At 36.3% G+C, this 23,262-nt stretch overlaps 2 protein-coding genes across 3 annotated transcripts; one reads left to right on the top strand and one right to left on the bottom strand.

Moving 5' to 3' along the window:
- The first annotated feature begins 619 nt into the window (after positions 1-619).
- On the top strand, positions 620-7,591 carry LOC127808470 (uncharacterized). Of its 2 annotated transcripts, XM_052347032.1 has the most exons (3): positions 620-754; positions 7,014-7,215; positions 7,284-7,591. In XM_052347032.1, the coding sequence occupies exons 2-3, from the start codon at positions 7,026-7,028 to the stop codon at positions 7,535-7,537; spliced, it is 444 nt and encodes a 147-aa protein (XP_052202992.1). In that variant the 5' UTR covers positions 620-754; positions 7,014-7,025; the 3' UTR covers positions 7,538-7,591. The 2 variants fall into 2 exon arrangements, with proteins under 2 accessions (XP_052202992.1, XP_052202993.1); XM_052347033.1 differs by lacking the exon at positions 620-754 and having other exon boundaries at positions 6,888-7,215.
- A 5,182-nt stretch (positions 7,592-12,773) lies between these two features.
- Positions 12,774-14,041, bottom strand: LOC127807295 (sterol carrier protein 2). The gene is made up of 4 exons (XM_052345009.1): positions 13,703-14,041; positions 13,550-13,610; positions 13,270-13,372; positions 12,774-13,138 (listed from the first exon to the last, which is right to left on the bottom strand). Exons 1-4 carry the CDS (start codon positions 13,832-13,834, stop codon positions 13,057-13,059), a joined length of 378 nt encoding a protein of 125 aa, XP_052200969.1. The 5' UTR covers positions 13,835-14,041; the 3' UTR covers positions 12,774-13,056.
- Between the last annotated feature and the right edge of the window lie 9,221 nt (positions 14,042-23,262).

Genomic DNA, 23,262 nt, shown 5'->3' on the forward strand with positions numbered 1-23,262 from the left:
TGCCGGCGAAGTTTTCCCGGCGGTTTTATGAACTGTCGGGAAAACATCACCATTACTGGCAGTTTTAAAAATCGCTGGTAAAACGTTAGCATTACCGGCGGTTTTTAGAACCGCCGGTTATGGAGTCAACATGACCGGCGGTTTATAAAACCGCCGGTTATAGAATACACATCTCCGGCGGTTTTATAAAACCGCCGGTGATTTTGACCATAACCGGCGGTTTTTAAACCGCCGGTTATGTTTTCCCTTCACCGGCGGTTATAAAACCGCCGGGGATAGTATCTATATAATCCCCGCGCGCGTCCTTTAACCCCTTCGATTTCTTCCAAAATCCCCCCCCTGCAAACCCTAACCGGTTCTCTCCTTCGATCACCCTCGCGCCTCGCTGCCTCCCTCGATCACCCTCGCTCGCCTCGCCTTCCCTCCCTCGCTCGCCTCGCCTCGCCCTCCCTCGCTCTCTCGCTCGCCTCGGCTCGCCCTCCCTCGCTCGCTCGCCTCGGCTCGCCCTCCCTCGCTCGCTCGCCTCGGCTCGCCTTCCCTCGCTCACTCTCAGTCGGCCTCGCCCTCCCTCGCTCACTCTCAGTCGCTATCGCTCTCGGCCTCGCCCTCCCTCGCTCACTCTCAGGCGCTATCGCCCTCGGCCTCGCCCTCCCTCGCTCACTGATCAGTCGCACATGCAACCAGAGAAGTGGTGATTGGAATTGGGGTAAATTACAGTTCGATTGCTCCGCGATAGTTGTTCTTCCTTGATCAGGTTTGTCTCCAGCTTGTGTATAATGTATCTCTATACGTATGAATCTTGCGTGTTATCCCAGATCCTCTGTTTCTCCGTTCCAGATCAGTAGCATCATCTATGTTATGATTTGATTGTGCTTTGTGCTTTGATTTTGTTTTACCAGTTAGTGGTGATGCTATGATATGCTTGTGCTTTGTGCTTTGATTTTGTTTTACCAGTTAGTGGTGATGCTATGATATGCTTGTGCTTTGTGCTTTGATTTTGGTTGCATTTATAGGCTAAGTTGGTGTCTGTATTTATAGATGCAATTAGCGATGATGAGCTACCTTGGACTTGGGCAAAACAAGAATGAGACTTTGCCACTGTTATACCTGGCCAGCCACAATTTTTAATCGGGTTCATTAAAAATTAAGAGATTCTAGTTAATTAAGTACTTTCCTGTTCACAATTAAATAGTTAATTAATTGGGTGGTGAGATTAATTAAATCTGAACTCAAGACTTTTGGTTGCTTGGATACTATTTTAAATTGTTAAATCAACTCCTGTTCACACTTTTTTTTTAATCGATCCCACGAAGATTTAGTCAATTCAATTAATTCTTTAGTGAGGATTAGTTTATTTTTTCAGGTATTAGGTAACAGCTAGCTTCTCAATAAACTGGTAATTTTATATAATCATATACAGATCATGTCAACTTATATATCCAATGAAAAATACGTTTGCAGTAGTTTCTTATCCAACTTATATATCCTCTGTAACAGCTAGTTTCTTATTTGGTGGCTTATGCATGTTTTAGGCCTATTAAATATATTCAGTAGTTTGTTTAAAAACTAAACTGTAACTATTAAATATTACTTAATGAATTTTATTTACTTATTTATTATTTTTTTAACAGTCCACTCCTTTAGTATATTATATAAACATACAACTCCAATTTTATATAATATATAATATATATATATATATATTATTTCTCAGTCCTTATATTTAGGTATGGTTTATTTAGTGTGAAGTGAGGGGTGGTGGCTTATTTAGGTATGGTTTATTTTATATAAGAATTGGTTTGGGGGTATGCATGGTAGGGATCTCTTCCACTCTTGTAATCACCTCCCAGCCAAGCAACAGGTGGAAACTACACTCACATGCGGGATAACTTTAAACATCAAGCTTTTTCCTTAACACTTGAAACTCTTATGTCACTTGATTTATAATGCATATACTCGATGGTTCAACTAGTCGACAAAAAAGTCAACTAACTTAGCTTATCAGCCCAACCTCCTTCATTAATTTGTCTTTAATTGTATATTGATGATTTTTAATTCTTTCTCTATGTATTTGTTTGTTTATTCATCCTTACATTATACACAAATGTTGGTACATAAAACTTAAAAAGAAGAATAAGAGAAATATTTATTCTCGAAAACTCAAATCAATTCTTAATATTCAAATTCAAATGATTAGATCTTTTGAATAATACATTTTTAAAAGATTTACATAAATTAAAAATTTTGACTAACTAAGAAATATATTAAAAAGAGAATTATATCTTAACTAGCATGAAAACACAATCTCTCTAGAGCTACTTAGGAAATAAATAAATGGAGAAGGAAATAAATCTTCTAAAATAAATATATTACGTTTTTATTTTTTATATTTTATCCTACAATAATAATTACCCAAAAATTTACTTGCTTGTCCCCATCAGATGTGCTTTAGACAATTCAAACACCCCACCCTCTTAGAAAAAACCTGAGGCTAGAAGAAGTTTTAGATATATTCATTTCTGAAGAAAAGCATAGAAGCAGCAAAGAGAAAGAAAGTAATGGCAATTAGATTCATATCCCTATGGCTTTCACTCTTTTTCATATCCCTATGGCTTTCACTCTTTTTATTTATAGAATTATGTAATAAAATAATATGTCAATAATAATTTCAACATCCGAACAAAGATAAGTTATGTAATTTTATACAAAAATTGTATACATACATAAATATATTTAAGAGTACTATTATTTATCTAAATTAGAGATAAAATTTTAATTTAATTATTATTTTTTTATTAAAAAATTAAAAAATACACGTGTAGACATAAACACCTACAACTCTTTAATTTTTAATAATAATGTATCAATTAAATTGAAATTGTGACCCAATGAATGTACGCAGCTTCCACGAAATGGGTTCTTTGAACCAAACTTAGAACCATTTCCATTAATATATATATATATATATATATAGCTAGGGGATTTGAATCGGTTGCCATTTCCACTATTAGAAGACATGATTAACAGATGGCTATTGATTCTCTTGATGGTCTTTGTCACAAGAGAGATCTTTGTATATGGCACGTTCATTTTTTGATGAGGGAAATTGTCTGTGCTAATATTTTGTATATATTTTCTATATTATTCTTATAAAAGTTGCATAATTCAATCTTTGAATCCTTATTTTTAGCAGGTTTGATATATAAATTATTTTAATGGAGCTGAATAAGAGTTGGATTAACATATCAAACAGGCTAGATCCTCGATACGAACAAGGAATTCAGGAGTTTATTCAGTTTGCCTATAGACATAAGTCTCCTGGGGCAAGCATATATTGTCCGTGTATTAAATGTGTTAACAGATATTTTCATAAACGAGATGTTGTGGAGGAACATCTAATTTTGAATGGGTTTGACACTAATTACATAATATGGACGGTTCATGGAGAGTTATATGTGCCTCGTCATAGTCGAGAAGAATTTCAAGATCAGGAATGTAATATTGGAGATGATATGGTGGGAATGATACATGATGCACATGGAGTTCCCATAAACAATGCTGGAAGTAGTGAAGAAGCTACGAGATTCTATGAATTGTTGGAGAAGGCAGAAACAGAGTTATGGCCTGGTTGTAAGAACTTCACGACATTATCATTTATTGTTCGTTTACAACACTTGAAGGTATTGGGTGGGTTGTCGGATAAAATATTTGATATGTTGCTTGAGTTGTTGAATGAGGCATTTCCAGAAGGAGTGTCATTGCCACGATCGTATCGGGAGGCTAAGAAATTGAGTGAGGATTTAGGTTTTAAGTACTATAAGTACGATACATGCCCTAACAATTGTATGCTCTTTTGGAAAGATGCATCAAAGTTGGATAGATGTACTTTTTGTGGAGAGTCAAGGTATAAAGAATACGAGGTGCACGTGGACGACGATATAACGAAGATGAAAAAAGTCGCTTCTAAACAAGTACGACACTTTCCTTTGATTTCGAGACTGCAAAGATTGTTTATGTCTAACAAAACAGCATCGTTAATGAGGTGGCATGAAGAAGGTAGAACAAAGGATGGTATAATGAGGCACCCTGCTGATTCATTAGCTTGGCAATCTTTTGATGAACAACATCCAAAATTCGCTGAAGATAGTCGCAATGTTAGACTTGGGTTGGCTTCTGATGGGTTTAATCCGTTTCGAACAATGACCATTAGCTATAGCATTTGGCCAGTCGTGTTAATGCCATATAATCTACCGCCTTGGTTATGTATGAAACAACCTTACTTCATCTTGTCTTTATTGATTGATGGACCTCGTGCACCAGGAGACAATATTGATGTGTTTCTGCAACCGTTGATTCAAGAGTTACAAGAATTATGGAACGAAGGGATAGAAACTTATGATGCTTCAAGAAAAGAAATGTTTCACATGCATGCAACATTGTTGTGGACGATTAATGATTTTCCTGCGTATGCTAATTTATCTGGATGGAGTACTCGAGGAAGAGTTGCTTGTCCTTGTTGCATGAAAGAGACAGAGTCCAAATGGTTAAAACATGGTGGTAAGTTTTGTTATATGGGTCACCGTAGATTCTTGGAGGACATGAGTCATCATTTTCGGTTAGACAAGAAGAATTTTGATGGGACTATTGAAAACCGTGTTGCTCCTCCTCAGTTATCTGGCTACGATGTATTCAAAGATGTTGAATTTGTTAAGAAGATGTATGGAAACCGTGAGAATTCTGGCGCTAGTGTTGGGAGAGGAATGGGTGGTTGGAAAAAACATAGTATATTCTTTGAGCTTCCATATTGGCAAGACAATTTGATCCGACATAATCTCGACGTCATGCACATTGAGAAAAATGTTTGTGACAACATAATTTGGACGTTATTAAATGTTTCAGGTAAATCAAAGGACAACTTGAAAGCACGTCTTGATTTGAAAGAACTAGGGATAAGAAAAAAGTTGCATCCTGAAGATCGTTTAAGTGGGAAGAAGTATTTACCTCCTACATCTTTCACGTTGAATCGAGAACAAAAACATATATTTTTGAAAGTATTGAAAAGTATAAAATCACCCGATGGATTCTCATCAAACATATCACGTCGTGTCCAACTCAAAGAACACACAATGAGTGGACTTAAGAGCCATGACAATCATGTTTTGATGCAACATTTGCTTCCATTGGCAATTAGGAGGGTGTTCAAGAGAAAGTATGTCAGTAAAACTTTGATTGAATTATGCAATTACTTTAAACAGTTGTGTTCTAAAAACATTACAGTAGACGAGTGTAACCAATTGAGGTCACGCATTATATTGGTGCTTTGTCACCTCGAGAAAATATTTCTACCGAGCTTCTTCAATATAATGGAGCATTTAGTTGTTCACCTGCCTGACGAAGTCCAAATTGCGGGACCGGTAATGTTTCGGTGGATGTATCCAGTCGAGAGGTATATTAAGCCATGATTTTTTTAATTTGTGAATTTGTTTGTTCGTTTTTAAGTAAATATTGTGAATTTACTTGATAATGTAACTTATCATGTAGGTTCTTATTGACATTGAAAAAGTATGTAAGGACTAGAAGTCATCCAGAAGGATCTATTGCTGAAGGTTACTTGGCAGAAGAGTGTTTGACTTTTTGTGCAAGGTATTTGGATGATGTGGAAACAAAGTTTAATAGGCCGGTTCGAAATTATGAGGGTGCACATGGTCAACCTATCCCAAAAAAGGGGAAATTAGTCACATTGGATGAGATTTCATTGCAACAAGCCCATCGTTATGTGCTAGCAAATTGTAGTACAATTTCATCTTATCGAGAGTAAGATTATTATAACTTAATCTGGTTAATCAATTTTATTTCATAATAAAAAAAATGTGTACTTTAATTTCATAATTCTTATCATTTGCATACAATGCAGGACACACTTACAATCCATTAGATTGGAAAGAAGATGTGCTAGCAATCGTGAAATTACACAAAAACACCATGAAAACTTCCCATCATGGTTTCAAAAACATGTAAGTCTTAACATGCTGCCACCACACCCTAAACATCCATATCTACTCATTTTAGAATTTGCATATATTTATTTGCGTAATGAATTATAAACATGTTACAAAACAGGTTTATGAATTGCAAGTAAGTGGTCACAATGTACCCAATGAAGTGAAAACATTAGCTGCTGGGCCTCACTCATGGGCATGGAAGTATTCTGGGTACATCGTAAATGGATTCAAATTCCACACGAGGCGTCGAGAAAGGAGAAGAATGACTCAAAACAGTGGAGTATTATTAAATGCAAATACTGAAAGTTATGCTAGTTCAAAAGATAAACGTCCTATCAGTGGTGATGTTACCTTTTATGGAGTCCTAACAGATGTTGTTGAGATACGATACTCTAACGAATTCAAATTTGTTTTGTTTAAGTGTGATTGGGTTGACAATAACAGAGGGATGAAGGTTGACAGTTTGAATTTCATAACTGTAAATTTTAATTGTTTAATGTATCAAGAGAATAAACCAACAGACGAACCTTTTATACTTGCAAGTCAAGCATCACAAGTGTGGTATGTGGCTGATCCTCTTGATGAAGAATGGTACGTTGTCATGAAGATGACACCTAGAGATTTGTATAACATGGGTAAAAGAAATGTGGTAGGGAGCTGTGACGAGGAAGATGCTTTAATTAGTAATCATGTTGAAATCAACAATGATCAGTCCTTACATGCAGAGTTAGGAGAATCTGATGAAGACTACTCTTCTGGAGAATCTGATGAGGATGGTATGCTAGTCGATATATCAGATGATGACGACAATTCCATTCCTTATACTGCACACAGTGATGATAATGATTTCTAATATTGAAGTGGCATATATATGTCTTCCTTGCATAATATTTAATGATGTGGTATGTATATATGTTTATGTTTTTAGCTTTTTATGTTTTGATTTGTTATTTTTGTTTAACCTAAATTGATATGCTAACAGATTGTTTTTTACATTCAAATCAATAATAGGCAATTACATTGATGGCACCTAAGAGGCAGACTCGTTGGCCATTTGGATCCATGTCACGTAGTATAGATTCACACCACGATGATTCACAATCAGTTCCATCCCATCATCCAAACCCAAACCCAGTCCCGCCACATCTACATCATCCCGAAGAGGACTTGATCCACTCACAATCCAACCCCCAAAACTCACATAGTCAGCAAGGTAAATACCAAAAATTATTATTCTTTCCTAATTCAATTTGAATTTATTGTGGTATTATGTTTTAGCAGGTACAAGCTCTATGTCATCTACTGCCAAGAAAGGAAGAGGAATATCAAGACAAATTTCAAAGTGGGGAAAGGAGAAGATTCATATTGAATTTGATGCTGAAGGACAACCAGTTGGGGAGATGGCAACTAAGTTGGAAACCCAACTAGGTGTGATGGTAAGGAGTATTGCTCCCCTTACATTTACTGATTGGAGATCACCGGGGATGGAACCATATAAGGAGCGCATCTGGCAAGAGGTCTTGGTAAGTAAATAACATCTCTGATTCTTAGTTATCTGACTCTAAACTTTTATACTCTAATAAGGATATCATTGCAGGATAACACTGATGTACCCACAACATGGAAATCAATTTGCTTGCAACATGCTTCCAAGAAATGGAGAGAATACAAAGCCACATTGAAGAGGCATTATGATTGCCATGAGACAGATGCAGCTCGTTTGTCAAAAATACCGCCTGGGGTGGACCCAGAATAGTGGAAGATTCTTGTGGAGTATTGGGGATGTGAGCAAACACAGGTATGTATGATTTATGTATGGGTAGATATATCAGATGGATTATCTATGCTTAGTTCTAATATCATATTACAAGTAGGAACGTAGTGTGACAAATCGTGCCAATCGAGATAAGCAAAAGATGGGTCACACAAGCGGTAGGCGATCACATCCTCAGGTTAGACACCAGGTAAGAATAGAATGGATATTAGTTATATATATTTATTGATAATTTAATTAGTAATGCCTAAACTTTAAATATTTAATATATTTCATATCTTATATATGTTTTTAGATGACTATTGAAAGTGGAGATGAGCCAGATAGAATCAAGCTTTTTAAAAAGACACACACCAAAAAGAGCGGAGAGATAGTAGATTCTACATCTTCATATGTAATCGTATGTATTTCTAAAATTTGAAAGTTGTAGATATATTTTGTTTCTTTTACTTGTCGACTTATGTAACTAACTTGTGAAATGTTTTTTGAGGAACAAATGGATGAAAGGTTGTCACAAATACCCACAGATGAACAAACTCCAGATTCGCTAGAGGATGTCTTTACTCAAATACTAGGCAAAGATGGGCATGGCAGGGTAAGGATGGGAGGACTTGGAACATGCCCAACTAAGGTTAGACAAAGACAACAATATCAAGTGCCTCAAGAGCAGTATGACCAAATGCGTGCGCAAATTACTGCCGAGCTAGAAGAAAAATTTCAAGTTCAAATCCAAAGTCAAGTTCAAATGCAAGTTCGTGCAATACTTGAGGCAATGGGACATATACCACCAGCTCCAGACAATATACCACAACCGAGACAGGTATGTCGTTCATTAGTGCATTTGATTTAAAATTACATGTTTACTATATATATTAACTAAACTATTTTGAAATATAGCCATCATCATATGCTAGTGCTTCTGCTACACATGCAAGCACACCATCACCCGAAGCTGAATGTGCTGGATTATCAATACCAGAATATGATCATCATTTAGAGGTAATTCGCTATCAAATAGATTAGATGCTTGAAATTTGTGGACCTGCCAATGTGTGGGAAGAACTTTCATGATTGTCGCACTTTAATCATGCTTTGATAATATGTGCTTGTGGAAATTTGGGAACTTTGATAATATGTGCTTGTGGCTGCCAAAAGTTTCTTTATTCTTTTCTTTAGTTTGTTAATGTGTGCTTTGGCCACATCTACTGGGACTAAGGCTAGTGATTGCTTATCATTCTGTGTGCTTTGGAAGCTTAAATTGTATGTATGTATGGATACTCATGATATTATATGCTAAGTAATTTTTATTATTTTGTATGATATAACAGATTAGTGAATTTGTTCACTTGATGAATGGACGAATACCTCGCCATATTGTTGCTGAGGCAATTATTGTATCCATTGATCCGACCAAATCTGTAGGGGGAGTAGAGCTAGGTAATGAATTTGTTGAAATTAGTATTCAGAAAGTGCTGAAACCTTTGTATCCATTGCCTCGACAATTTTCTGGGATGCGTGTCTTGAGGGATGCTAATAACAGTAAAACTACAATACCATGGAGGGTCTCAGATGTAAGTGTTTTTGTATATAGTTATGCAATTTTGAACATGTTTTATGTAATTTCATAGTTAATGCACATACTTATAGATATATTGTTTTTCAATGCAGATCGAAAAAATATAATATGCAATTTTGGTTGGAGCAGTATGGTGGTGTAGTCAAGGGTTATTTGAGGTCACTCGGACATGTTTTAGTTTAAGGGGTTGATTTGTATGTACAAAATGGTATTGTGTAATGAGATGTGACAAGATTGATCTTTTAAAATTGTAATGGTATTTAAATAGATTTATTATACAATTGTTATACTAGTTGTGTGTAGTGGGTGAATTTTTTAAAATTGTTCGTGATTTTTTGTTATACAGGATTGCATTTGATTAATGTTATACAGGTATACAGGTTTTAAAAAAAAAAAATTTAGTATTGTTGGTGCGTTTTTGGTTTTCGCCGTGAATACCTTTGCCGGCGGTTTAAAAACCGCCGGTAATGATATTATTACCGGCGGTTTTAAACCGTCGGCAATTTTTTTTAAATAGCCGGATTTTACCGGCGGTTTTAAACCGCCGGTAATTATGTTTCACCGGCGGTTTTGAACCGCCGGCAAATTTTTTAAAATAGCCGGATTTTACCGGCGGTTCTAAACCGCCGGTATAAAACCGTTACCAGCGGTTTTAAACCGCCGGTTTATACCGTTACCGGCGGTTTTAAACCGCCGGTAATTATGTTTTACCGGCGGTTTCGAACCGCCGGAAAAGTTTTTTAATAGGCGACTTTTACCGGCGGTTTTAAACCGCCGGTAATGATGTTTTACCGGCGGTTTTAAACCGCCGGTAAAGAAACAACTTTGCCGGCAAATTTTAGTAACCGTCGGGAATTCTTATTTTTACCGGCGGTTTAAAGAAACCGTCGGTAATTTTTTTTCCCGGCGGTTGAAAACCGCCGGTAATATTTTCCGACGGACGTATTTCCGACAGATGAAATTACCGCCGGTAAAAATTTTACCGGCGGTTTTTTTACTTTTTCCGGCAGTTTTTTAACCGCCGGAAAAAATCAAACCTCTTGTAGTGTATATATGGTTATACTTCTGTTAGAATACTATTTAATCCAATTACTTAACCAATTATCATCTTTTTCTTGGTTTGCTTCATTTCTTTTGAACACATATCGCTATAGAACATATAATTTATAATTTCTTTAAAATTACAAAGATGTCACAATGTATTATTTCTCTCCACACTTACTGTATATTGAATAAGTATTCCTTCCATCTCTTTTTAATTGCCTTATATTTATCAACAATTTTTTAAGCATTTAATTTGGCTTTAATCCCCTATATTTCTTTGTCCTTCCTTATGTCATGTTGGCGGTATAAATTTCATAAAATTTCAACCTTTAGTCTATTCGCAGCGTTTGACTCATCTTAAATAGTCTCTCATGTTTTGCATTGCAGTAAAGAAGTTATTTCATATGAATCTAAAGTTTACATGAATGACACGTGTCAACACAAGACAACATCGCTCAACCTAGGTGATTAGATTACACGGCTAGGCTCAGTCTTATTAACCTCGTAGGCTGAGTTTTGCCTCGTTGACCTTTAGGCCGGCTTCGGCCTCCAGATCATCATCATCAAGGGGCCTGTCAAGGCTTCAAATTAGACAACCCGCTCATCATTCTGCAAGCTGATCACAATTGAAAACTTGCCTTACCAAAGGACTCTCACAATAATCCCAACAAGGGAAATCGCTAATGCCGACTACGGCTCTCATCTACAACTTAGAGATGAGGTGTGTTTCCATCCAGGCTAATCCTATAATCTTGGAACCAAAATCCTCTGCTAATATTTAGGGACGGATGACAATAACCACTAGTGATGGGACAAATGTCCTAAGACTTAACTAAGATCAACAACTCCTAATTGATAATCAATCACACAAATAAAATCTGAAGCGGAGGATTCTCCCGAATAAGTATAAATAGAGGAGGAGCTCTCTATTGAGATAAAAGCTCTTAAGCTTTACTACTCTCCATACTTTTTTTCTTGACTCCCCTATAACTTAGGTATTGAAGTTGCTTTCTAGATAATACTCAAAACAATCCTTACAATTCCTCTCTTGCAGAGACAGATTTCAAATTTAGAGCATTTTGTGGCCCAAGCCAACTATTGTGTCCTCAACAAGTATATATCGGTGGTCAATTTCTTGCATGAACACAACCTCACATTTCAGAGTCCAATTTCTTCAACTAAACATTCTTTCCCTTGTTTCTTTCACTTCTCTGAAGGCATGCCTTCCAAGTAAATTTCCATACCATTTACTTTTTTCGCACATAACCATCCAAGTCACTTCCTATAACAATGTTCTCTTCCCTAGGCATTCCCTATCCAATTTGTGGTCCATATGTAGTCATTGCATCCAATCTCCCAACCTCTTTCAGTCTACCTTCTTATATTTTAAAGTCTTATCCATAATAATAACGGTTAATTCATTCCCTATAATAATCTTCTCTTCTCTTGGCATTCCTTGCAACAACCCTCTAAATCCTCTTAAAATTTTACTTTTTTATCTCTTTTTCCAATTTAACTGTGCATATGCATTTAAGAAAACATCCGACCTGCCAACCTCTTCCAATTTACTACCTTACGCTTTAAAGTTTTGTCTGCAAGACTTCCATTCGGGTCCTAGTACAATTATTCCCTAGATATCAAAGTTTTAGAAGATGACAAAAATGACCAAATACTTTAGCCTTCTCACCAGCATATCTTATCAGTTGAAGACAAACAATATTGATCTTTCTCCTAATCATTACATATATGCCTCCATAAACTTCCTCATCAAAGTTCTAATATTTCATAATCCAATGCTAATCCTCCAATCCTAGAAGAACTTATTTACTTCCATTTTAGTCTCAGGTTGCTTGTTCACCAATCCATGAGACAAAGGGAATGGGGAAATTTGACAAGACAAACCCAAGAATAAGAGAGCACGGTCTAAAGCACTGCTTCAATGAGGTCTTTTAGCTGCTCAAGTTGCATCAGTCATATTACTACTCTCTAATATGCACTGATGTACTCCCATGTCTAGTCCAAACCAACAGTGTTTGTTCAAATCCCTAAGGCAGGAACAAAGAGAACAACGAAAAGATTCATACATTATAGAAAACCAATAAAGTTCAACAAAATTTTCAATCAAGTACATGTTCTATGAAGTCCAAAGTCAAAGGAATAAACATAAATTTTGGTTGCCTATTACTAATAGATATACATGGTAGAATACTAGTTTATCTATCACAAGTAACTTTGTCATTTTGAATGGGAAGGAGAAAAGAACAATTCCATTAAACAAATGCAAACATAAACAGGACATCCATCAAAGTGCAACTAACCGTACCAATGGTACACCCAACACCATCAAAATAAAAAAATATCCAAGCTAAGGGATGCGTAGCTCAAAAGATGTATGATTGTAAACTGTAAATTAAGGAATTCACAAATTGCTTGACAAGAGAAATTTAGAGGATGGCAGACTGAGCATACCTATGTAGATTGACATTTTGGAAGAAAGAAAAGACATTTATCCAGGACAGGAATGGATGATTAAGATCATTTCTAATTTCCAGGTAAAAATATAGGACTTCACTCTATAAATCACAAGTTTTGGTAGAACTGTAAACGATATAACGCTAGTATCACTCATAAAACAGCATAAAACACCACGACATGTCTGCTCACATCTTTGAAGGCTTGGGGAAAATGTCAGGAGTGAATTTCTGGGCCGCACTCAGACTGCCCTTAATCTTCATTGCACCCCTGTATCCATCGAGGTATTCAAGAAATAGTTGTTACCAAGCTAAAGTGCAAAGAAACGACAAACAGTAATAACATCAAAAAGATGAGTTAAACACACACACACACACACACACACAAGTTAGAGACCGAACCTCAAGAAAGCAATTTGGGGATTCATTTTCCCAGTGGCAACCTTGACAAAATCGTCATCCGTGAAAGAGAAGGTGGCGTCAGGCTTGCCACCCTCATATGGGCCTAAAACCCCAACATTAGAAGCCAACCAATTAGAAATTAACATAATTTAATGCGATTTTTCATTTATGCTAAAGTAATTAGACAAGTAAAAATTAAATCAATGCGCAAATTTATAAAATTAAGGCAAAATTGAAGCCTTTTTTTTTTGGGGGGGGCGTAGAATCTGAAAACCCTAACCTTTCTTAACCTCGCCGTTCTTGAGATCGACAACATAGATCTCCTCGTGAAATCCAATTTTCTGTCAATTGAAGAGCGAAGCAAACATGATTCTCAAACTCGGCTTAGCATTCTTATCTGAATTCAGAGAGAGAGAGAGAGAGAGAAGTGGACCTTGGGAGCAATTTTGATCTCGTAAACGAGGCCAATCTTCTTGGTGATTTCTTTGCCGGCGTCAGTAGAGAGGTGGAGTTTCATCTGCTCGAAGATGGCGTCGGACTTGAGCTGCGCAGAGGAGTTCGCCATTTTTGCCCCTTCGGCTCTACACTAACATAACGTGCCGTGCAAAATTGTATACAAGGAAGGAAGCGGCCATGAATGAATGAATGAATAGAGGGAGAGTTTTATACATAGGAGTTGGAATGGATCGGGCGTGAAGTAGGGAACCGACTCATTTACTTCGATCAACCAACGGTGCACGGATATCAATGGATTCTGGTATCTTGTACATCCCGCTGACGTTGCATTTAGACTAAGATATATCTACCTCTCTCCAAACTCTCTTGTTTATATATTTAATTAAAAAATATATATAAGACTTATAACAAGTTCTTAAAAAATATGTTTTAGAAGAAAGAGAAGAAAATGATAAAATGAATACAAAATTATTAAAATATATTTCCTTCACCTCCTGTTCTCCAATTTGGGAGAAATAAAAATTTAAAAGTATGATAATTGTGATCCAAATTCAAACTTATATTAAATTGAGATTTCTAATTTGATCATAATTAAGACTTTAAATTTGATGATTTAATTGTGATTGAGATATTAAATTTGATTGTAATTGAAATTTATCTCAAATTGAACACTTATTTTCTTAACTTTTCTTCTGATCAGAATATAATTTTTTTTATACATCTACAAATGAGTATTAAATCTATAAATAGGTGTCTAATGTCATAAAATTATTGTACAAATACCATCTTAGTAATATTTTTTTCTTTTTACTGGTGATTTTTTTTCTATTTGGATTTTCTACATTAATTTTTTGTGTTCATTTGTGTGGTTGAGGAAAGAGGCAAGGAGAAGTTTTTGCGACAGCCTCATCTTCAAGATCTTATAAGAAGAAGAAGAGTTTTTTTCTCTAAGAAGAAGAAACTCGAACCCAAAAAGGAAATCTCTAAGAGTAAGCACAAAGAGAAGGGATCGAGGGAAAAGTGTTTTCACTATTAGAAATATGGGCATTGGAAGAGGAACTGCCTAGAATATCTTGTTAGCTTAAAGGTCAAGTGGTTTAAGAATTAGGGATCAAGTCCATCTTCTTTATATGTCATGGAGATGATCAATGCGATTGGTCATTCTCTCATTTCTTGGATTCTTGATTCAAATGTAACTTCTCATATTTGTATTTGTATGTAGGATCTCATAAAGAGTAGGCTACTTGAGAAGTGGGAAGTTGTCCTCCGTGTGGGAAATAAAGATTGTCGATGTTCGGGATTGGTCGATCGTGGTTCGTTAACCCGCAGTGAAGCAACAAACACGAGACTAAAGAAAAGAACAAAACGAAACAAAGAATAAAAACACACACAGAAGGATTTTTAAGTGGTTCGGCCAGAATGATTCCTAGTCCACGACTGTTCTCTGGTTATTTCGATAGAGTAACAATATATTATTGCTCATGTCCATACAATGGTTTTCGACCCTTATTTATAGTGTGGGGTGTTTACAATTTGAATGAATTCTAAATGTAGAAGGATTTTGCTCCATGGATGGCATTTCCTTATCGTCTTCGAATTATCAGGAATGAACATTGTGATTTTAGGGATTTGATTTGCCTCAGATAAGGCAGATGGGTATCACCTTCAATTATTTCATGGTCCTTTTGTTATGCGAGATGAACGATTCGGTTAGCGAGCTGAAAGCATTATTGGGAGCTCGCTTGGTTACGTGGTCTAAGCTCGGGTTTCTACGATGCGCGACCTTGCTCTGATGACCTCGGCCACAGGCTCATTGGGCTTCAGGAGATTGGGCTAACCTGTTGGGTCGAGTCTAGCCCGCTTAACTCTATAGTAAAAGCACCCATAACACTAGCCCCCCTAGCTCTCAATGCAATATGCAGACTGAGAGCTGACAATGGTTGATTGATGCAATATGTCTGATTGTCTTCTCATCATTTCGTCCAATCATCTTGAGCCGCACTATTCTGAATATAAGTTAAGATAAACCCAAAGAATTCCCTAGCTCGCATCTAGCAAGCTTGAAACAACGCGTCATTGATGGACGTAATAATTAACAATCAAGATATGTGTCCAGTAGGTCACTAACAACCATACTTAGGCAAACCTCAGCTAACCCGTCCTGACATCCAGTTGTAATGGCAAAACAGTACTAATCCATTGATGAGGCAATAATCAAATCGAACTGAGTCTCAGTTAATACGTCATAACGAGATAATATCTGGATCATATTGAATGTTAGTGTAGGTGCTCTAAACCCAATTAGATTGGGCATGTCGTACACTTACAATTGCAATCATATTTATTATTGAATAAGGAGTTATTTAATTTCACAAGAAGTTATTCTATTAGTTTTTTGTTATTATTATAATGACCAGATGAAACTAGATAGAAGTCTATATGATGTATACTGTGATTAATCTATAAAGATGTGAGATGATGCATCACAGTTTCTAGACATTATTAAATGTCCCAAGTCGTAGCAATGTTAAGAATGGACATTGACAATTGCGGTAAGACTTGTATGTGCAATGTTTTTGCTATGTGATAGCAATAGGGGTCTCACACTCATATGTATGGAGATGCTTAGACAAGTACATAGGTGACCAATGTTGGAGAACGTGTCACTGGACATGACTCGCCATGAGAATCCATTTTGGTTATATGTTGATGGTATTCTCATACGAGATGAGTGTAACTAATCCTTGGACCTGAGGTTGTCACGGTCATCTCATAAGAAGATCGGTATACTTTGACATCATTTCGATGGGCCTAGACAAAGGTTGCATGTAGGCAATTGTTGGGTATATCGTGAGCCTTATGGAGATGGGTGTATAAACAAGATGAGACTCATCTATCCCTTGATAGAGGATGATGTATCTAAGGCACATTCAATGGATATTCACTTTAAATCAATGGTCACGGTGAAAGAGATCAATAAAGAGTTATTGATTCATTTTCTATTAAGTGAAAATATCTGGATGACCAAAGAAAACTCATGTGATCGCAATCAAGCAACACATCACCATACTTGAGATCACATAAGATACATTGACGAGAGGATCAAATTACACAATAACCATGCTCGTGAAATGTTATTTGCGGATTATGAATCCTTTTGAATAATTGGGTAGGCATAACGCCTTGCTAGAGGCCAATCTTGTTTTATGTGTTCGTACCGACACATTGCCAACATATTTGGAAGCCTAATGAGTCATACGCAATAGGTACAGTCCCTGACTTAAATCAAGAGAGCGGACATATGGTTAAATGGGACACTTCGATAAGAAGTTGTGCCGTTGTAGGTTCTCAAATATTAAATATTAAATATTATATTTGGGTTAAATTAGATTTGGTCCAAATATTAAATATTAAATATTAAATATTAAATATTATATTTGGACTAAATTAGATTTGGGCCAAATATTAAATTAAATATTTAGGCTTGAATTAGACTTGAGCCAAATATTTAATAAATGGATTTGGCCCACTTAAGATTCTAGTTGGACTAGGATAAATGGGTCAATTTATGTCCATTAGGGTTTAAGAAACCCTAACTCTATAAATACTCTTTTATGGGTTGCCCAAAAGATAGAATGATTTTTGTGTAGTTTTTCAAGAGTTGAAAAATGAATGCTGTTCACTCTTCCTCGTTTCTTTTTGCATCAATACGAAACGAGGGAGTTCTTTTCTGTCTGTACTCAAGCCGCAAAAAAAGAGAAGGAGTTAGCACTCTTATTTCGCTCTCCTTACCAACGGACACGTGTCGCGTATCACGAGTTAGAGGCCGGACGATTGAACAACTCAAATCTGTGAGGATATTGTCAGAAACATGGTATTGACTATGAGGAGACGTTTTCGCCAGTTGTGATGCTTAAATCCATTAGAATGATGTTAGCCATAGCAACACTCTACGATTATGAGATTTGACAAATGGATGTTAAAATGACTTTCCTGAATGGTTATCTTGAGGAAGATATATTCATGGAGCAATCTCGTGATTTTGAGTCTTCTAATGCCAATCAGGTGTGCAAGCTTAAGAGATTTATTTATGGTTTTAAGCAAGCCTCAAGGTCTTGGAACATTCATTTTGATAATGAGATCAAAGAGTTTGGTTTCATTAGAAATCCAGATAAACCTTGTATATACAAGAAAGTCAGTGAGAGCATACGAGCCTTTCTAATCTTATATGTGGATGACATCATTTTGATAGGGAATGATATTGGCATGTTAATGTCAATTAAGTTGTGGTTGTCCAATAAATTCTCTATGAAAGATATAGAAGATGTGACCTATATCTTAGGAATTCGCGTCTATAGAGATAAAGCGAGGAGATCATTAATAGGACTCTCCTAGAGTCGGTACATAGAAAAGATACTAAAGAGGTTTAGCATGAAAAATTCTAAAAAAGGTTTTATACCTTTCAGGCATGGAATACATCTCTCTAAAGAGATGTCTCCCAAGACATCCGAAGAGATAAAGAGCATGCAAAAGATCCCTTATGCCTGGGCTGTAGGGAGTCTTATATATGTTATGCTATGTACAAGATCTGAATATCACATATTTTGTGAGCGTTACAAGCAGATATCAGTCCAATCCAGGTATGGAACACTGGATAGCAGTAAAGTATCCTTAAATACTTGAGAAGGACTAAGAATTTGTATCGATGTATGGAGAGGGTGATCTCCATATTAAAGGATTCACTAATTTAGATTTCCAATCTGATATGGATGATAAAAAGTTTACATCTGGGTTTGTATGTGTCTGTAATGGAGAGGCAATTAGCTGGAAGAGTTCCAAGCAAGAAATAATTGCGGACTCCATTACAAAAGTCGAATATGTTGCGAGATGTGATGTTGCAAAGGAGGTTGTTTGGATGAGGAAGTTCACTGTTGAACTTGAAGTGGTCTCGTCCATTGAGTTGTTGATATCCTTATATTGTGACAATAATGGAGCCATTACACAAGCAAGGAAGCCCAGGTTTCACCAGAAGTCAAAACATATTGAGTGGCGCTTCCATTTGATCTGAGAGATCATAACACATGGAAACGTGCAACTATAGAAGATCACGTTATTAGAGAATGTCGCGGACCCACTGACCGAAGCACTACCATTGAGTTATCTTGATTGCCATCTTGAGAGGATGGGTATTAGATACTAATAGACGATGCAATGAGGGCATGTAACATGTAAATTAGTATTAGTGCAAGTGAGAGATTATTAGTGTTGGTGCCCTAATGCTAGATTTAGATGGCATCTAGCAATTATAATTATGCGACTAATGATCTAATTCTTGCAATATGTAATAAAATGTATGTTTTCATATTTTAAAGTCATATCTTCATTCATAGCTCTCCAATCATTATATATATGAATGAGTCCTTAGATTTCTTGTTGAATACAAGTTATTGCTAATGGGATCCATCAACCTTCGCGCGTGAGGTGAATATCCTATGTGATCAGTAATGGTCTTGATTTTAAAAACCATCGTCCAAGATACACTTGATTGGAAAGTGTTCCAATGTTGAAAAGAGTTCCGATGTGTCATCTCAATCTCACCACACTAATTATGGCATAGTCATCGAGTTAGTGAGTTTGATTAGTCAATGACTCTCACTTGATCAGGATGATAATTGATGGAGAGATTATAGTACACGAGAATTGAAACCCCAAATAGGTTCTATTTTGAAGTAAGACTTCATTATTGGTAAGATCACCCTGACATAATGCTAATTGTCACTCGGGGTCTTTCAGGATACTTCAACGAGACAGAGAGATCCTTGTTGTAGACTAAAGTATTTAGTCAATGTTAAAGAGTTTGGTGTGTCCTGATTGCTACTTAGTAGTGAACCTAGAAGGTCACACGCATATTTAGGCATGATGGTAGACTAAGTGATTAAGGCTGAAATTATTATTAAGAATTAATGACATTTACCGTTAAAAGTTAACGAATCGAGTTCAATGATCAAATTAATAAGGAGCATTTGTCAAGAGTTGACGGGCATGCTGTTAAGAGTTAATGGGGGCCTCGATTTCATCATGAGATGGTGAAAGTGTCATTAAGTGTTTTTGGTTGGGCTTAGATGTAATTTCTAAAAGTTTTAGATAAGGGGCCAAAATAGTCGACAGCTTTGGGACCCAGTCGACCGGTTCAAGAGAAACAGTCGACAGCTCCTTGCGAACGGTCGACTGCTTCTGTTGCAAAGCATCGCGAATCCTTTGTTCATTTGTCATATTTACAATAGAATGGAAGGACACATAACGTGGGAGGACAAGAGGCTCGAATGCGTGTGTTCTTTTAGTCGCCCCTTGGTCTTCTCTCTCTCTCCTATGGATGATTTGTCCGTTTATGCAAATAAGTTAGGGTTTCCATTTTGGGAATGCATATATGCGATATATAAGGATGAAGAACAAGGTATACAGTGGTGTGTGAGATTCTCTCTTAGCCTAAGCTGTTCTTCACCCTAAGATAGTCCAGAGCCCTTGCCCTCTATCTCTATTGCTCCTCTTTGATTTCTCCATTGTTATTATAGCAACCCAACCATATAGATAGTCTATATTGGTTTGGAGACTTTCCTTTGAATCTATTTTCAACCTAATCTCCCTCACTCTTTCTGTCTAGCACATAGAGTGAGTTGAGAGATTCAACCATTTATTTGAGTGTGGACTAACTAGGCCTCCCATATTTTTGGGAGTTTGGTTTAATTAAAATATGTTCAGGAGCTATTCAGGAGTAAGAAGTTGTTATCCAGTGAGCGACATTGAAAACGAGACTTGCAAGGTAATTTTGGTTTATGTTTTCGCTACCATTTTATTATTTTTTTAAAAATGTTTTGAAAATCTGGTTAAACCCTTGTATTGGTACTCCAATAGTTGGCGTTTCTCATAAAAAATAAAACCCTCTATTTGCATGACAGGGGCCTCTATGTCTCTTACCACAAGTGTTGCATAGCGGAATTTCCATAGTGTTCCTGCTCGGGCGGGCTCCTCATCTCTTCCTATCACTGTTATGGCCCTAAGAAGTACTTGTCCCTTTTAAAGCTATTGGCCCAGACTTTAACTCATTCTTATCTTGCTCAATGGCATACACTTGCTGCACCATAGTAGGATAGTTCGGCTAGGGCTTGTCATATGTTCGCACATAAGCCCCTTTGAAACTTGGCAAGCCTTTTAGCCTCTATTGATATAATCTCTAGAGCAAACCGAGCTAAGAAAGTGAATTCAGCTTCATATTGGGTTACTGTCTTCCTCCCTTGAACTAACTCAATAAATTCATAGGTCTTTTGTTTTAGATCCACTCGGGAAAATAGTTCTCATTAATGGCTTCTTGGAATTCTGCCCAAGTTGGTTCCCTGCTAGTGTACCTTTGCTTTGCAGTTTCCTACCATCTTGTTGCATTACCCCTATAGATCAAAGATGATTTTCCGCCAATAACATCCATTTTTCCATCGTCGAGACAACAACACCTACATAAAACTCAAGAGGTTGGAGTGCTATGAAATTCTTGAGCAACTGGCCTTTGGCTAACCCTTGGACCTTGCCTTCCTGGTCTCTGCCCTCTATTCTAGGATGACTAAGTATAATTATTTGCTCTGTGGCCTTGTAATGGCTATTATGTCGCAAGCTAGGTAGACTTAACGTCTAATGCGAGGAAGGACTTCGATCTATAATTTTATGATTTAATTTGCTTGCAGGTATTCAACCGCAAGACATATATGTATTTGGGACTTGGGCGGTAGAAAGACTTATGTGGTCCCAAGGACCGCATGTGTGAACCCATGCATATGCATGCATTTCATGTTATAGTGAGTTATGGCATGGGATGATTATATGTAGAAGTCTTGTTATTGTCTGGTTCAATACTCTTATTGATTCCTATTCATTTCAAATTATACTTGTTGGGCCTTATGGCTCACTCTTACTTTGCAACATTCCAAGTAAGGGCAAGGAGAAAGTCGAGGGTGGGTCTAACAATGCTTAGTCCTTCATGGGTAGATATGTGTATGGAGCTAACCTGATTGAAAGATTCTTAGGCATGTTGCTCTGTTTTGAGTCCATGGAAGATACTGTTTTATTTTGATAAGTTGAATCGCTCCTTCTTGAGCCTTAGGGGATTCTATGGTATTTTGCATTTGTTGTGTAAAGTAATGAAGAAAGTTTAAAAATGCATCCTGTAAAATTATAGCATCTGTCTATTTAAGTTATTCCTATATCCATCTTGTGAGGACTCCCTCTCTGGATTCCTATGCTAGTAGGATTTCTTGGACTGGGCCTAAACAATTAATTTATGAGGAGAGGAGAGGATGAGGGATTAGGGTTTGAGAGAATGAAATAGGGGCCAAATTGGTTGGAAATTTTAACTTTTATAAACCTATAATTGATAATAATAATAATAATAATAAAAAAACTATAAACAGATTAATGAAAATGGTCGACAATTTCATGCTATTCTTGTTGCTTTCAACATAAGCAAAAAACGATCGATAGTTATATGAAAACGGACGACAGTTTCTCTATGTCTTTTTAAAAAATATGAAAATATGCTTCACAAATAGAAGAATTTTAATTTGATACATATTAATACACATGAAGCACATCAAGATTGCACTTATCAATTGTGTAATCTGAAGAAACAATCAATCCTAATTCACTCCTAAATAATTCAAATTTGTTCTTATCTAATGTTTTTGTGAAAATATCAGCTATTTGATGATTTGTGTCTATGAATTCAAGTTTGATATCCCTTTTTTGGACATAATCTCTAATAAAATGGTGTTTCACCTCAATATGTTTTGTTCTTGCATGGAATACTAGATTTTTTGTTAAAGCTATTGCATTTGTATTGTCACATTTGATTGGAATATTGATAAGTTTTATGCCAAAATATTCCCATTGATGTTTCATACAAAGAATTTGTACACAACAACTTCCTATTGCTACATATTCAGCCTCAGTAAAAGAGAGTGAAATAGTGTTTCATTTTTTACTTGACCAAGATACTAATGAGCCACTTAAAAATTGACACGATCCACTCGTGCTCTTTTTATCAATTTTGCATCCATCATAATCAACATATGTATAAGCAATTAAATCAAACTTATCTGCTTTTAGATAATATAATTCTAGATTAAAGGATGATTTTAAATAACTAAAGATTCTTTTGATAGCCTTGAGATGGGATTCCTTAGGATTTGATTGAAATCTAGCACATAGACACACAAAACATAATGTTCGGCCTACTAGCGGTTAAACAAAGTAAGGATCCAATCATGCTTCTATACAACTTATCATCTATGGGTTTACCTAATTCATCTTTATCTCAATGCAAAGAGGTACTCATTGGGGTAGCTATTGGTTTGCATTCATGCAGGTTAAATCTTTTAAGGAGATCTTTTATATATTTTTGTCGGCTTATGAAAATCCCTTCATTTCTTTGCCTAATTTGTAAACCAAGAAAATACTTCAATTCTCCTGTCATACCCATCTCAAATTCTCCTT

The sequence above is a fragment of the Diospyros lotus genome, chromosome 8 (genome assembly GCF_014633365.1).
Source record: "Diospyros lotus cultivar Yz01 chromosome 8, ASM1463336v1, whole genome shotgun sequence".
Taxonomy (NCBI): Eukaryota; Viridiplantae; Streptophyta; class Magnoliopsida; order Ericales; family Ebenaceae; genus Diospyros; species Diospyros lotus.

Coding starts and splice junctions, on each gene's coding strand:
- LOC127808470 (XM_052347032.1), top strand. CDS start 7,026: ATGGCACCTAAGAGGCAGACTCGTTGGCCATTTGGATCCATGTCACGT. Junction 7,216..7,283: donor AAACTCACATAGTCAGCAAG/GTAAATACCAAA, acceptor ATGTTTTAGCAG/GTACAAGCTCTATGTCATCT.
- LOC127807295 (XM_052345009.1), bottom strand. CDS start 13,834: ATGGCGAACTCCTCTGCGCAGCTCAAGTCCGACGCCATCTTCGAGCAG. Junction 13,373..13,549: donor GAACGGCGAGGTTAAGAAAG/GTTAGGGTTTTC, acceptor TTGGGGTTTTAG/GCCCATATGAGGGTGGCAAG. Junction 13,139..13,269: donor CCCCAAATTGCTTTCTTGAG/GTTCGGTCTCTA, acceptor CGATGGATACAG/GGGTGCAATGAAGATTAAGG.